The sequence below is a fragment of the Pollachius pollachius genome (assembly GCF_949987615.1).
Source record: "Pollachius pollachius genome assembly, chromosome: 13".
Taxonomy (NCBI): Eukaryota; Metazoa; Chordata; class Actinopteri; order Gadiformes; family Gadidae; genus Pollachius; species Pollachius pollachius.
In genome coordinates, this window is record NC_136946.1 from 12,222,987 (window position 1) to 12,240,323 (window position 17,337).

Consider the following 17,337-nt stretch of genomic DNA (forward strand, 5'->3'; position numbering starts at 1 on the left):
TGGCTGTGTTTAGCGTGTGCATGTTCCAAACCATGCAGATGATCGTGGACGTGTTGTGCACATCATAAAACAATGCAGACAAACACAGATGCACACAGATCTTGCACACACATGCGGTCTTCAGTTATTGTAATGGGCGGTCACCTTGGGGTTGAGAGAGAGAGGAGAGGGAGAAAGGGAGGCGTGCCCATCAGGGCTACAGTTCTTCATCTCAACGTGTTTCCGTGTCGTGACCTGAATACCGCTCATTAACATTCCGCCAAGGCACTAATCGCCACCGCCAACGCGGGTTTCAGCACAGCGCGTGTGTGTGTGTGTGTGTGTGTGTGTGTGTGTGTGTGTGTGTGTGTGTGTGTGTGTGTGTGTGTGTGTGTGTGTGTGTGTGTGTGTGTGTGTGATGCCATGCACAAGCTGCAGGGAGGTACACACGTTGAAAAGTGCACTGCAGGTGATTGAAGCCCTTTCATCTGCCTTCCAGGACCTTCTCGTAACAACCGACAGAGCCAATCGAGTCTCGCCGCAGCGGTGAGACGAGATTGGTTCTGTCGGTTGGAATGTTATGATAGAAAAGAAAGAAGAGGATAAAGAAAGTGGTGGAGCTTTTTGTTTCTTTTCTTGTGTCCCCGGCACATGAAGTATTACTCGTACCTTCCTACTGACGGAATCAAACACGTTTCTAGGTTTGAGAAGACAAAGGGAGTTGTTAGGCGTATTTCCCCCGGGTGCACACAGTCATTCTTCTGCTCTTATCTGTTGATTTAATGTCATTATTAAATCCATCAACACGGGCATATGTCAAGCACTTAAGGATAATGGAAGAAGTGATTGTGCGTGTGATTGTCGGATGTAAATGTTTGAGTACTTACTCAAAAGGCGTTGGCAGGTATTGTACCTGTATGCTTTGAGGTGTGAATTCAGTCGTTTGTTGATAAGGTCATTAGTCACATGTTTCTGCCACCGTCTGTGTGTGTGTGTGTGTGTGTGTTTGGTGTGTGTGTGTGTGTGTGTGTGTGTGTGTCGGTGGGTGTGTCTGTGGGTGTGTGTGTGTGTGTGTGGGGGGGGGGGGCGTGTTTGTGTGTCTGTGAGTATGTGTGAGCTGGGGCCATATGAGATACTGTATGCTCACGACACAACTTGTGTTGATAACGCATACACACCTATATATATATATATATACCCACTAATGACCATATCCTTTCTGTTTTTTTTTTCTTACACTACAGAAAAGCTATATAACTCCAACGGACGCGACTTGAGAAGGGCGCTGTTCTCCCTGAAGCAGATATTTCAGGTAACATCACACTGTGGATGTCGTCTGCATATGGCAGTGTGTTGATGCTGATAGACGGGGTGTTCATGTCACTTCATGTGGAGCAGCAGCGGGATCCCTGCTGATGAGTCAGCAAGAAACCCCGCGGCAGACCGACTCGGTCCTGACACCGCTGACCCCACCTGCTGGTGACTTGGTAGAATGCGGTCAGACAAACAGGACAATTATATCAGAACCAGAAAGAACTTTATTGCCCATGAGAGTTGGCAAATACAAGGATTTTTTTGATGGTATATTGCCAAGTATATAAATACGAAACACAACTCTGAATGGATTTGAATAAAATAAAAAATGCGTAAAAAAAGTAAGTGCATGCCAACACGCGAGACAACCCTCTGCTGTGCCGTCTTAGATCTATTTAAGATATCCCGCCTCATTGTTACATTTTAAATCACTTATAATTTCATTTGGGCTACTGCTACTCTCTCTCGCTCTCTCTCTCTCTCTCTCTCTCTCTCTCTCTCTCTCTCGCTCTCGCTCTCTCTCTCCTTCTCTGTCTCTCTTTCTCTCTCTCTCTCTCCTTCTCTGTCTCACTCTCTCTCTCTCTCTCTCCTTCTCGGTCTCTCTCTGTCTGTCTCTCTCTCCTTCTCTGTCTCTCGCTCTCTCTCCTTCTCTCTCTCACTCTCTCGCTCTCTTTCTCTGAACCAGGATGACAAGGACCTGGTCCATGAGTTTGTGATGGCAGAGGGCCTCACCTGCCTCATCAAGGTCGGGGCGGAGGCCGACCAGAACTACCAGAACTACATACTGAGAGGTATGCCCCGCACGCACGCACGCACGCACGCACGCACGCACGCACGCACGCACGCACGCACGCACGCACGCACGCACGCACGCACGCACGCACGCACGCACGCACGCACGCACGCACGCACGCACGCACGCACGCACGCACGCACGCACGCACGCACGCACGCACGCACGCACGCACGCACGCACGCACGCACGCACGCACGCACGCACGCACGCACGCACGCACGCACGCACGCACGCACGCACGCACGCACGCACGCACGCACGCACGCACGCACGCACGCACGCACGCACGCACGCACGCACGCACGCGCACACATACGCACACACACATACACACTGCGATCCAACAAAACATTGCAACTTGACACTTCCAGCGGTGATGTCAGCGGCCCTCTGACCTCCCTGCTTCCCCTAACCCTCCACCTGGTACCCTAACCCTCCACCTGGTACCCTAACCCTCCACCTGGTACCCTAACCCTCCACCTGGTACCCCACCTGGTACCCCTTTGTTTTGTGACTTGGGGGTGTGCAGTGTTGTCACACAGGATTAGTTCCATATAGGTTTCGATGGTCCTTCTGTTGGTTTGATGTTGCATGGTATTACGTTTGAGTCAGGTTTTTTGATCCCCAGGGGATGAATAAAAACACATCATTATAGTATGCAGATAATAACAACATCAAAAATAGAGTACCCTGATGGCTGTCTGCAGCAAAGGTTGATTCTACCGGGCCTGACAATATCAACTCTGCGTCAGTGTGCTAAATGCCCTCAATGTGCATGTAAATGTAACTGGTGAGGCTGTTAATCATAATGTTTTTCATTCTCTGTTTCTGTCTGTCTCTCTCTCTCTCTCTCTCTCTCTCTCTCCACCCTCCCCAGCACTGGGCCAGATCATGCTGTATGTGGACGGTATGAACGGGGTTATCGCCCACGCTGAGACTATCCAGTGGCTCTACTCTCTCATCGGCTCCAAGGTATGGCCGCAGCCCCCCCCCCCCCCCCCAAAAGCCTGCTTCCACTTTGCTAATGGTTGCCCCAATTTGAACGGGTTCAACACTATAAACGAGAAGCGTGGAGACATGATAACACACACTCACACACACACACACACACACACACACATACAGGTTTGAACCCAGGTACATAATCACATACCCATGAACACACACACACACACACACACACACACACACACACACACACACACACACACACACACACACACACTCAATACAAGCTGGTTGTCTACTGGGTCTGTAGTACTGTTATTTGGCAGTCTCAAACCTATTCAAACTGTTTTATCTCTCACACACACACTCAACAGAAACACACTCACACACTCTCACACATCTGCTGCTGGTTTGGTTGCGTACCGTGACCCCGGGGTGCCGTGTTTCCTTGTAGTTGCGGTATTGTTTTAAAAGAGCACACACTCCTGTTTTCATTTTGCCCCAGACTATAAATAATCTGGCATCTTCTTTCACTGTTCCATCATGTCCTCAAACACACACACACACACACTAATGCGCACACACGCCCAAACATATCCGCACACCCCCCCACACACACACACACTTACATTCACACACAGGGTAGAAGCTGTCATTATACCTGTCTTAGAAACCTCCATAACAAATAGTCTTCTATAATATATGTAATGTTTGTGTTTGTGTGTGTGTGTGTACATACGTGTCTATGTGTGTGTGTGTGTGTGTGTGTGTGTGTGTACATACGTGTTTGTGTGTATGTGTCTGTGTGTGTGTGTGTGTGTGTGTGTGTCCGCCTGTGTGTACGTGTGTGTACATACGTGTGTGTGTGTGTGTGTGTGTGTCCGCCTGTGTGTACGTGTGTGTACATACGTGTGTGTGTGTAGTTCCGGCTGGTGGTGAAGACAGCGCTGAAGCTGCTGCTGGTGTTTGTGGAGTACTCGGAGTCCAACACCCCGCTGCTCCTCCAGGCCATCACCACCGTGTCCGGGGACCGAGGTACAGCCCAGCGCCCACAAGGGTTGAGCCCCCTCACCCCCACTCCACAGGAACAGGCCCTTTACCCAGTAGGGGACACACAGTGGTGGCGCATCACATGGATTATGGGTCTGTTCCAATTCAGGTTCGGCCGTGCACCAGCACAGACCGAACTAGTAAATATACGTCGGCCGTAATGGGGCGGCGACAGACAAAAATGGTCCATATATTCGCAACGCTGTGCGATGATTGGCTTGAAGAATGGATGGATGCATGAATGAAAGCATAGGCAGAGCGATGCATGGGTGGATGGGACAATGAATGGATTGACATTGATTAAATACGGAAACACGAGGAAGAAACACGAGTAAGATGTCTGGACGCACCGTCAGGGTCTTATGTTGGACCGTACTCATTGTCCGGTCGTTTGACGGAGAGTCCATCCCCTGATGAAGACATTGTGACCCTCCAGGTTGTAAAGCGTGGGCCAACACCATGGAGATCCTGGATGAGAAGGACGGTGTGGACACTGAGCTGCTGGTCTACGCCATGACCCTCATCAACAAGGTATATATATTCAAACACAGCTGACCGGATGCCATTCATTTCCATTGGAAACTCATAACCATGTAGGGACAGGCTTTCACTAATACCATCACAACCCTTATCTCTCTCTCTCTCTCCCTCTCCCTCTCCCTCTCTCTCTCTCTCCCTCCCTTCCTCCCTCTCCCTCTCTCTCCCTCTCCCTCTCCCTCTCCCTCTCCCTCTCCCTCTCTCTCTCTCTCTCTCTCCCTCTCCCTCTCCCTCTCTCTCTCCCTCTCCTCTGTCCCAGACGCTGGCAGCGCTGCCCGATCAGGACTCGTTCTACGACATGGTGGATGCTCTGGAGGAGCAGGGCATGGAGACGGTGTCCCAGAGGCACCTGGGGCGGAGGGGCACCGACCTGGACCTGGTGGAGCAGCTCAACATCTACGAGGTCTGGGGGCACCGCCGGGATGACCAACTCCGATACTGACCCGCACACACACACTCGCACACACGCACACACACTCACGCAAACACGTTCATGCACAGAAACGGACGCACAAACAGACACACGCACCCGCACGCATACCAACACACTAAAACATAACCACAGGATGAACCTGCTGCCCAACACACACGCACACAAAGACCCACACACACTAACTCATGTATTTACCTACAGACACACACACACACACACACACACACACACACACTCAAACAAACACACCGACACACACACACTTCTGCGTCGTCTCTTCAGCGTGTCCTCCCTCTCCGTCCCCTCAGGCGACGCTGCGTCACGAGGACGGAGAGGACGGCAGCCTGCCGCCGCCAACGGGACGCAAGGACCGGCGCCGGACCAGCATCGAGGGCGGGGACAAGAAGTGTGGCCTGGAGAGGAGGCGGAGCCGCAGGGCCTCGCTGGGGCGGTCGGGCCACGCCTCTCCTCTGAGCCCCGCCTCCCCGCATCGAGCAGGCGGCCGTCCCTTCGGTGGAACGCGGGACGCGAGCGAGAGGTGAGAGGCCGCGGCGGGGGGCAAGAGGGACAGGAAGTGGTAGAGGTCGACGCAGGAAGTGCGGAAAGACGAACAAGGGAATGAGTGTGAAACGGAATGGCTTGAAGTTCTGTCTGTTGAGGAGTCAGGATCAAAATGGCCGTTCTTATTCCTTTTTCACGATTCAAAATCTCAAAGAAGAATGTCACGGCAACAGCTGTGACAGTGTGTCTGTCACACAATGTCACGCCTGACCTTTTACCCTGAACTCCTCTGCTCCCAGGGCTCTGTCAGGTGGCCTCCCAGCCATGTAAGTTCAGAGGTCACACAGAGTAAACCCCTCTGTGGTCTGCTGCCTTGTTACTTACTACGATGGCAGTTCATCCTGTCCACTGTTTTTAACACAACGTTTCAAGTGTGCTTCCCCTTAAAAAACATATGACTTCAACGAACACTGCTCCCCTCTTACCAACCCAGCTGTGACGTCCTCAATACACTAAGCAGGCACACAAGTTTAATTGAATTCCTTTTTGTGACGCTAACGACCTAGCGTGCGTAGCATCAAACTAACTTGTTGTGGGCAGCTTGGACGGAACCTAAATGTTGGGGGTTGTTTTATGGAGAGCAGAGGTAGACTTTGTTAACCCTCAGGTAAACGTGGTTAACTCACAGGTAAACTCTGGCTTATATTGTGGTGTGTGTGTTTGTGTGTTTGCGTGTGTCCACTGCCATGTGTGTGTGTTGTTACGGAGGAGGAGATGTGTCTGGAGAAGGGTTTGAATGCACTCCTAAACGATGGCGACAGGTTCAGGTTTCGTCCGGTAAATACATCCTGTTCCGTATTTACCCGATCTTTACACAAAGCACATGAGCCGCACACACACAAAGACATACACACAAACACAAACACACACAACAAACACAACAAACACTTGACCACTGTGTGTGTGTGAGACAAAGCCATAATATACCACCCACCTATCCCACACACACACAGACACACGCCACTGCCCTTGTGTTGTGTAACACCACCTGGCAGCGTGCTAGGGGCCCAGAAGCAAGTCTGGATTCATCTGGTTTCACTAGAGAGAGAACGTCTGGATGCAGAGAGCTGATCCACAATCTGCTCAGGGCACCTGGTCACGGCCATCTATGAGGACTGGCAGAACCGTGAGCTGGTGTCAGATCAGCCTCCCCCCCTCCCTCCGCTTCCATCTCAACCCATCTCTCCTGTTCTTTTTCTGCGTGATGCTTGCTTGTAAACGAACCACATCCTACACTAGAAGCATGACCTGTAGACTTACAAAAAGCTCATTCATTATTGTTTTCTGTTATTTGTTTTCCATCTGTCTTTCTGTTTGCCTTGTTTGTTACTTTTATGTTGGTGTATACTGTTGCATGCATTTTTTAACTGTCAATGGATAATAGATCCAATTCATTTTTCATATCATCTTGGCTTGTTTCCTTCAATGCAACTGTTTCAGAATCAGGAAAACATTTCAGGACCTAGATATACAGTAGATGACTTTCTAGCTTTTCACAGATATTGCTTTAGATTCAGAAATTTGATCATAAAATAACTAGTGAAAGTAAATCGATAAATAAATTGGCCCATTGGCAGTGCCAATCATTAAACAACACATACGGCAGTACTAAATATCCCTACTAATGAAAGATGTTTAATATTCTCGAAAGAGTCAAACACGGTAGAAGATTGCATGCAGATTGCTACGTCATGGGACTGCGATCACATATCACGTGGTAGAGAGTCGTTTCCAGCCTCATCTGCTCTAAGGTCAGCATAGTGACCTTATCAGTCACCCATTATATCTCTTGTGATACGCATTGCATGATATTGTCTCTCACCTCTTATTCTCCCCACAAATCACCCATTCTTAGTGGGTCCCCCTGTCCTTCTTCCATCTGTTCATCAACATTCTCCCACCACACACACGCAGAGATGAGGTATTTGAGGAGGAAGAGGAAAAGCCCAAGCAAGAGGTGGAGACGGAGTCTGACGGTGGTGATGATGATGATGAAGCTGAGGAGGACGCGGCTGCTGATAGGCTCTCTAGTGTGACTGGCTCCAGGTATAGCTGGACAACTTATTCTGGGTGACAATCTATGGTGGTTGCTCTGAAACTGGTGAAGCAGGGGATCCTCTTTTCACTGTCCTTCTTGTGTATGTGTAAACAGCCATTTTTGGCGATCCATCTGTTGTCTGTGATTAATGGATGGATACGCAATCGTCATCATAGGCATCATCTCACCCCATCCAATAGTTAACCTTCATCCACCTTTCATCCACCCATCCCCCTGTCTCCATCCACCTCTCTAGCCCCTCTCCCGGCCTGGCTCGAACGTTCACCTCCCCCATCATCCGAACCACCCTGCAGTCCATCACCGTGTCCTCCTGGAGGCAGGACAGACACAAGGACAAGGACAAGGAGCAGGAGGAGGAGGGGGAGAGAGAGAGGAGGAGCCGGCAAACTCCTTCTACTCTCCTCCCAGCACCATCTCCCCTACCACCACCGCCACCGCCGCCATGTGTGGTCGAATCTCACTCCCCAGTCTCCAGCGGCCGCCAGGCTCCCGTCGTGACCCCGGACCCCTGCGTCCCGGCGCCCCAGCCCTCGCTCCTGGCCTCGCTGCTGGCCCGCAGGAGGACGGTGGTGACTGTCCCGGCCTCCAAGGAGGCCAGCCCTCCGTTGCGGGGCACCTCGCACCCCTCGCCCGACCGGCTGCCCTACCTGCCCCACTCGCCCTTCCACCTCTTCTCCTACGACCTGGACCAGGACTCGCCGGTCCCCCAGCCCTCGCCCCCAGCCCTCGCCCCCATCTCAGGGCCAGGGCCCGCAGCGAGCCACACCACCAGAGCGGCTCAGAGCGGGGCCCCGGAGGAGGAGGCCCCTGCACCCACGTCTCCAAGGTCAGAGAAACGAGGGCCAGAAGGGTGGCTCCGTTGGACTTCAACCAACGGAAAAGTGGATAATGATCTTCTGCTCTCTCTTCTTCCTTCTCGTCTCCCCTACCTCCTACCCCCACCCACCTGACTTTCGGGCACCAAATCGGCACTCTCTTCCCTCACCTTTGGGCTCAGTCTCTTTCTCCTTCCACGCTCCTGCACAGCGTCTTGTTCTGAATCTTACGGTGCCTCCGTCATCGTCACTGCACTTCCTACTTCCAGTCCTCACGTCCTGCACTTATGTCTTGGCACTGTCACTTTATCACTTTATCCCTTTCAGCCCTCTTCTGCACAATCCCTTTGTGCTTTTTCCTTTTTCTTTCCGCAGAAACCTTTTCACCCTCCACCCGAATAACCTTCACGTCTTCCCCTCTGCATCTTCACTTTGTTAGAGAACCTTCTTTGCCTTTTTCCTTGCTGATTTTTGACATGGTTGTGTCTTTGTGTCTCACGGGAGCGAACTAGCAATCAGTGACCCTCTGACAATGGGTTTTGGAGGTTTTCTCAGTGCTTTGTTTAAAGAACACCATTTACTGATCATCAGCATGCTGGGATGTCATCTGAGTAAGATTGTTTTTATTGTGTGCAGTGTTAATTCAATTCAATTTTATTTGTATAGCCCTTAATCACCATTACAGTCTCAAAGGGCTTAACAGACCAACTATTGATGACAGCCCCCTTTACCAAGCCCCAACAAGGGCAAGAAAAAACTCCCTTGAAATTAGCAAGGAAGAAACCTTGAAGAGAAACGCATAGTAGGGGATCCCTTCTTCCAGGGATAGTCAGGAGTGCAATGGGTGCCATAATTGACATACAGGTTAAGGCTCACATTCACATTATGCTGTGTGTGGGGCCATTGGTGTTATCCAGAATTGTCTCGATCAGGAACATAAACCCAATTGAACCCTGCTGAGTTAAACAGACAGCGTCAGACTCACGACTTGCCATAACTGGTTCAGCGAGGTGATATTTTAAAAGGCATTTCCCAGAATCCCCCCTCCTGCGGGAAATGCTAAACAGCGGTCCAGGGGTCTTCCATCAGAGGTCTCCTGCCGCCTAACGCTCTCTGCTTACACCACCTTTTAACCCCCACCCCTCTCTTCCCTTATGCTCTCTATTGCTCTTTGTTCCCTCCCATCAGAATTCCCCTAAACTACTCAGTCAGCAGGTCGTCAACATGCACCAACAGCAGGTTAGCCATCGACATGGGGCCCCAGCGTGCACGTGCACATGCACATGCACATCGCATTGACTCCCATCTCAAACGACACTAACAGTAATCTTTGTCTCTCTGTCTCTGGCTCTCCTTCTGTTTCACCCCACTTTTCATCTACCTCTTCCTCTGTCTCTGTCGTTCTCTCTATTGCTCTCTATCTGCATCCCTCTCTCCATCTTTCCCTCCTTACATCTACCTCTCTCTCTCTCTCTTTCTCTCTTTCTTTCTCTCTCTCTCTTTCTCTCTCTCTCCATCTCCTCTCTCTCTCTCTCTCTCTCTCTCTCTCTCTCTCTCTCTCTCTCTCTCTCTCTCTCTCTCTCTCTCTCTCTCTACCGCTCTCCATATATTTCTCTCCCCCCCCTCTCTCTCTCCCCCCTCCAGGCCTGCTCTGGGGGGTCTGCTGTCTTCCTCCTACAGGCAGCATCAGGAGTCGCTGGCGGCCGAGCGAGAGCGCCGCCGTGTGGAGAGAGAGGAGAGGCTGCTGCGGATCGAGAGGGAGGAGAGGAACAAGCACAGGTCTGTGGTTCTCTTTGTTTCATCTTCAAGGTGTGGGGGGGGCGGTACCTTCAGGTGATTGACAGGAGGTTAGAGTACGCCCTCTGGGCATCTCTACTTCTTTATCCTCCCGCCTGAGGGCAGACGGGACACTTCTGTGGCGATAAACACCGTTAGAGGTACAAAGTGGTATTACGAGACCTTGCGTGCCGGCGCTAGCTGGGCTAGCTGCTAACTGAAGTATATATCTCTGCAGCCCAATACATAGAGGGCATTGACATTATTCCAAAACAATTATCACTTCACATTGTGTTGAGAGTTGTGGTAACAGTGCAAAAACAATGTGCTCACATCACAGCCAAAGTACATTCAAGTTTCACCAGATTAAAGGTGATAAAAAAAGTTACAGAAAGTTCACTAATATCTAATCATATTTAACTGTGATTAAACAATGTTCAACGAAGGTAGTAATGCTCGCTTACCACCGACAAAAAAAAATGGGACACCTCATTGTGGTTTATTCATTGCTACCACTGGAAAGCAAATGTAGGTGGAAATGAGAGATGATCCTTTGGAATTTAATTCCATTGTCTCGACAAAACAAGCTAACCAGCTGTGTGCTAGCATGTGGTAGACTTGAGGGGGATTGAGAGGGAAGATTGTTTGGATTGAGTCATTGAAAAAAGATCAGCTGTTATTAACTTGTGTTGTTATGTTCATTTTATTCTTTTTGGCTTTTGTAGTGTGGTAAATGATGAGGCATGGTTTGGTAAATAGATGATAGATGGTAAAAAGAAAGAGATGAAAAGCAGTAAAAGAGAATAACAGCAACGAAAAAGTAAATTCTAGTTTCATGATTTCTTCAAGGCCCTCTGTACGAAAGGTCCCTGTTACTGAATGTGTCAGGATGACTTTATCATTCACATGACATGTTGTGCATGCGTGTGAATCTTTGACTCAAACCCAAAATGTGTGTCCCTCACAGTCGGGACTATGTGGATAAAATGGAGGAGGCTCGCCATGCACGGGAGGAGAGGTGAGTGTGTGCATACTCAAAACACACAAACACACACACACACAGTCACACAAAACAGAAAAACACACACAGACACACACACACACATAGAGAGAGTTAATCTCCTGGGGGATATACTTTGGCCTGTGGTCGGGGAAGTTCGATAATGGCGTAATTGTTTTCAGGTTAAAAAATTGCCTATTTCTGTGTTGCCAGAGGGCCTTGGAAAGTGTGGAGAATGTCTTTGCTTTGTCTGTCTGTCTGCTTCGGCTCTTTCACAACAAACTGTATTTTAAGTGGCTCCCACTGCCAATGGCCTGATTGTGTTGGCAGAGAAGCTGTGAGAAAATCATCCGGCGAGATTTGTCAGGCTATTTACACACACACACACACACACACACACACACACACACACACACACACACACACACACACACACACACACACACACACACACACACACATGCATACACACACACACACACACACACATGCATACACACACACACACACACACACACACACACACACACACACACACACACACACACACATGCATACACACACACACACACACACACATCAGACACATTAACACATGGCATGCACACACTCACTTAAGCATGCATGGACGCACACATGCATGCAAGCACACACACTCACACACACACTGATACATGGTGTGCACGCGCTCACTCACTCAAGGACATGCATGCAGGCGGCACACCTACTCTAACACACACAAACACACACACACACACACACACACACACTGACACACGCTCAAGTACACATACACAGTCAAACATAAAGAGATTCACTTGCAAAGCAATGTTCGTACACATGAAATGAACAAAAAGCTCTGATAGATGTTAGTCTGTGTGCAGAAGGGAATCACAGGAACTGGGCGATTCATTCCAGTGGGTGTCTGAGGTTAGGATTTAGCCACTCAAGCTTATTTACTAATCGTGGACATATTTCTGTTTCCACAAGCTCCCCCTTTTATTGAATCAGTTGTGTAGTTCACTGTCTGTTTCTCGGTGTTGCTGTGATCTTCTGTTGTGCCAGCCAAGCCAGCTTGTATTGTGTGTTTACCAACCATTGTGTCTTGTACACCTTCTGCAATCACCGCAAAATACAGTGAAGAGAGAATGACAGGGAAGGAAGTTAGCACCCACCCACAACTTATTCTTTTGACAATAATGATGCAAATTATAATAACTTTATTTTATATTCCTTTCGTGAACTTGAGGATGCTTTACGAACAAAGTATATATCATAACACAAAGGTATATGCAAGCATGACATACAAAAGTACACACACAACACACAGGACGGTGAAACCGAGAGGTGAGGACTAAGTACTGTTCGTCTTCAGTCAAAGAAGGGTTTTTGAAGAAGGCTTTGAAGACAGTGGAATCACAGAGATCTTTGGGGAGAGAATTCCAGAGTTTGGTCACGGCACTGAACCCTCTGGCCCCCCACAGCAGCCATTTTGGTTTTGGGGACTACAAACAGGCCAGTGCCTGATCACAGTCGACAATATAGTTATTGCTATGTCATACCTAAGATTCAAGGCTGTATCATTACAGCCATTCCATGTGCTGACCAAAGTGTTTTACAATGCCATTAGTGAATTCTTAGCATGGGTGGCCACAGTGGGGCTCGAACCCCATCCCCCACTGCCAGGCTCTTACCAGTGAAGCTACCCGGGAACACCGTGTTTAAAGTGTACAGCGGGACGAACAACTGAACAAATTATCTATTTGGTTTAGAAAAGTTTAGTTTGTGGAAAATGCATGAATTCATTGAATCTTACTTAATCCTTACTAATCCCTGTATAGAAGTCTAGGACACAGGCTCAGCACTGGGATTTCTTTTGGGGGTTAGTTTTATAGACCATAACACTAGGACAAGCTTGGAGAACAGGGGAATGAGAAGGAAGGAGGGTAGATGGATGGAGGCATAACAGAAATGTTTATACACTGCAGTCCCTGATGTATATTTAGTTTGTTTGTGATTCCCTGCCGGTGTGGAAGTGACAGTAAAAGTGTTTCCTTGACTTCCCCCCTCATTAGATCTATGGGGTTGAGGTGGGGAACAGGACGCCCTGTATGTCACCACCCACTAAATATATGTAACATACCGCCTTGAGAACGGGGCACCGTTACATGACATAGGGGCAGAGATGAGGATATATATTTGAATCAAAATGCAGGAAGCGATCAAACATCAAGGAACAACAAGGGGTTGCTTTGAGGCGAGAGCCCTCGGACGCTGTGTGCTTCACGCATCTATAGACTAATTCAGGGACATTGAGTGAGGATGTGTGAAATAAGCCGGTTCAGTTCATGTGTTGGGGAAATATAGCAAGGGTTGTCATCCTCAACCCTAAATTGTCCACTGATGCAGAATATAAAGATCTATGTTATTATCTGTTCCTAGTTCTTATTTAGCTCGCATAGCAACAGCCATGCATTCATATTAGACACACACACACACACACACACTCACACACCCACACACACACACACACACACACACACACAGACACAAACTGGACACACAAACACACACACACACACACACCATGGATTACAGCATACACACACAACTCTGTGTCTCTCTCTGTCTCCCTGTTTATCTTTCACAAACAAACTCACAGTTTTTTTTAAATAAATTAATTCAAAACAGTAGCTGCACAAATTCATTAGATGCTAGGAGAGGGAGGGAGCTATCAGAGAGGGAGGGAGAGAGCAGTTAGAGAGTAGTGAGAGAGCAGTGAGTGCGTAGGTGTGTTGTGCCAGTTCTGGCAGGCAGCTTTGCCAGTGAGGTTTGGGAAACAGCAAGAAGAAGAAGAACAACACGGAGAAAAAACAGTGCGGAGGGAAGAGAGAGAGAGAGCGAGAGAGAGAGGGGGACAGAGACAGGAGGAGGAAGAGGAGGAGGAAGAGAATGGAGCCACATCTTGAACAGGTTTACTTTGATTTGCATCTCATGTTTGGCCTCACGGCGGCCGAGTTCGATGTTGCTTCACTGCCGTCTCCAGCATTCCTCCCCTCTGTCTCCTTTCTTCTCTGGTCCTTTGTCATCCTCCACAGCCTCCTCTCGCTCTCCATCTGCCGCTCCCTCTCTCTCCGTCCCTCTATCTCGTTGCATGGCTACAGCCCTGCAGGAAAGCCATGGGCTCCTAGGAGCGTGTGCTTCCTATTCAGGGAGCGAGAGGACCAGCGAGGATTTTACCGGATTTGTTTCCCTTCACTCACGTCCCCACCCCCTACTCCCACTTCTCCACCTCTTTCACACTCTCTCTCTCTCTCTCTCTCTCTCTCGCTCTCTCTCTCTCTCTCTCTCTCTCTCTCTCTCTCTCTCTCTCACTCGCCCCCTCCCAGGTATAAGAATGTGGAGCGTGTGGCCGCAGAGGAGTACGAGAGGGACCGCACGCGTGTGTCCAGGGCTCGCCCCGACCTGAACCCCGACCCCGCCTGCCAGTCCTGGCCCTCCTCGTCCCGGAGCAGTCCCTGCTCCTTCACCTCCCAGGAGGAGGAAGAGGAGGTGGACCCCGGGAGCGAGACCCCCGAAGACCCTTGCGGCAGCACAGGTAGGACTAGCTGACCTGCTGACCTCTGAACCCGTTGTTAGGGGGAACCCTTTGCCTCCCGTGAATGGAGTGTTATGGGTTTAGCTTCCGTGGATGCTAGTGGTAACCCGTGAAGAATCAATGTGTTATTCTGACTTATATATCGATATACATATTTGAATGCACACTATGAAAGATGCTCTATTTCTGGAGGTGTCCCCTGCGTATTATAGCTATCAGTCATTTTATTCATATATTATGTGTTATATTATTCTCAGTATAATGTTAAGAGTGGGCTCACACATTTTAAATGGTCCCTCAAGACCCGGGGTGTGTGTGATGTAACGTTGTAATTGTATCAGTTTGTCGCCTGTCAAAAGAGGATGGGAAAGCAATGGGGTGGTTAAAAAGACAGTAAAGGAATCAAAGGGTGGATAGAGACATGAAGGGAGGGGAGAGATTAAACTAAAACTTTGCAGACTATGGGCAGAGAGGGTGATGTTGTCAAACTCTGGGAAAAGGCCCTTTTGTGAAGGAGGAAAGAAAGAGGAAAAAAGCAGTGAAACATCTCGTGTAAGAGCATGGTGTTGTTTTGCTGGGAGATTGTGTCGTCATGAGCCATTAGTAACTGTAGATCAAACACACCACTGTTTGAGGGCCTCAGAAGCACTTGTTATTCTAACCTCGCCTGCATCACTGCACAGACTGTACCTAGAAGTTCCTGTGTGTATGTGTGTGTGTGTGTGTGTGTGTGTGTGTATGTGTGTGCGTGTGTGCGCAAGCATGTCAGTGTGCATTCGTAGGTATTGAGTTGACATAAACAGGAACTTAATTCCTCGTTTCCTGCTCATATCCTCGCCCATGACAACCCCCTCCTTTGTGTGTCCGCCATATTGTTTACGTTAGCACAGAGGCAGAGCTATTTCTGTACACATGTGTACAAAGTGTGTGTTGATAAGGTAAAGGGGTTTAGGGGTCCCCATCGCATGCAATGTGAACAGAGGGGCCTTATAGGGCTCCACAAGCTAGAAGTATCTACAACAGTTTCAAACATTGCTAGATTGATAACCACGACTACAAATAGCGCTTATCAAGCTACCCTGATCTATCATGGATTATTTATGGGGACTTCGTATGAAAATATGCAAATAAAGGGACAGAAGCAGGTTTTCAAGTGAAAACAATAACAAGGACCCAACATTTCTGCTAAGTCTGTGTATGTTTAAGTTTAAGGTTCAGAGTATTCACCTTAAACTATCCACATGTAAGTAGTACCCACACACATAGAGGGGTGTGTATAGGTTACCGCTGAACCCACTCATACACGTTAGAAACCCTTCTCCTCTGCTCGTTTGTGCGACAGGGGACGCAGACAACTCTAGCGTCGACCCGGAGGAGAAAGAGACGGTGGCCGGCGCAGAACAAGAGGAAGAGGAGGTGGAGGAAGAGGAGCAAAAGAAGGAGAAGGAGGAACGGGAAAAGGCGTCGGAAGAGAAGTCGCTTGGAGAGGAGAAGAGGGAGGAGGAGGAGGAGGAGGGAGGGAAGGAAGAAGAGAAGGAGAGAGGGGGGGAGGCGGCAGAGGAGGAGGACAGCGGTATCCTGAGTGACAAGGAGCGTCAGAATGAGGAGGTGAACGAGAAGGACAACTGCTCGGCCTCCAGTATCTCCTCGGCCAGCAGCACCCTGGAGAGGGAGGAGCGGGAGGAGAGAGCCAACAGCAAGAATGGTAGGAGCCTAACACCTCACACACGCACGCACACACACACACACAACCACACACAGTACCACAAACACATGAGCGCACACACACACGCGCACATCCGCACCCACATGCAGTCACACACACGCGCACGCACAAACACGCTAGCACGCACACACAAACTCACACACAAACATACACACGCGCACACAAACATGCACACAAACTCATCTATACATTAAAAAACATGCAAACATATTACAAAACACGTACCTGTACGTGTTTTATCAAAACAAAAATAAACACACAGACTCACGAACACACATTCACAAACACACGCACACACACACGCCTACATTAATTTATCGACTGAAGCAGGCTCCTGTAGTTGGGGCCAAATGAGTTGAGGTCGAGGGCAGGTCATGTTTTTAATTTAAGGCAAACAAGGTTCGGGAATGAGGGAGACTAAATCAGGCTTTAAACTACCTGAGATTTCCACACACACATGCACGAACGTGCACACACACATACCTTGAGACCTGTTTTCCCCTTCTGATGTTGGTTTGAGGCTCTTGGAGGAAAGTTTAAGTAGGGGAAATTGTTTGCAATAATATCAGGCAGATCACTCTCAATATGATGCGTCAAAAACACCTCCTGCTCGACCTTCAATATCTCTCTTTCTCTCTCCCTCTCTCTCGCTCTCTCTCTCTCTCTTTATCTCTCTCTCTCTCTCCCTCTCTCTCTTTATCTCTCTCTCTCTTTCTCTCTCTCTCTCTCTCTCTCTCTCTTTCTC

General features: G+C 49.1%; 1 protein-coding gene across 1 annotated transcript in view; it reads left to right on the plus strand.

The window, feature by feature from the left end:
- The window catches only part of fhod3a (formin homology 2 domain containing 3a), a 57,501-nt gene that overhangs the window by 26,943 nt on the left and 13,221 nt on the right, over nt 1-17,337 (plus strand). The window contains 13 exon segments of the mRNA XM_079749376.1: nt 1,224-1,291; nt 1,979-2,084; nt 2,967-3,061; nt 3,961-4,072; nt 4,524-4,618; nt 4,884-5,027; nt 5,366-5,595; nt 7,533-7,664; nt 7,913-8,503; nt 10,137-10,271; nt 11,236-11,286; nt 14,658-14,866; nt 16,209-16,571. Coding sequence (XP_079605502.1) covers nt 1,224-1,291; nt 1,979-2,084; nt 2,967-3,061; nt 3,961-4,072; nt 4,524-4,618; nt 4,884-5,027; nt 5,366-5,595; nt 7,533-7,664; nt 7,913-8,503; nt 10,137-10,271; nt 11,236-11,286; nt 14,658-14,866; nt 16,209-16,571 — 2,331 coding nt within the window.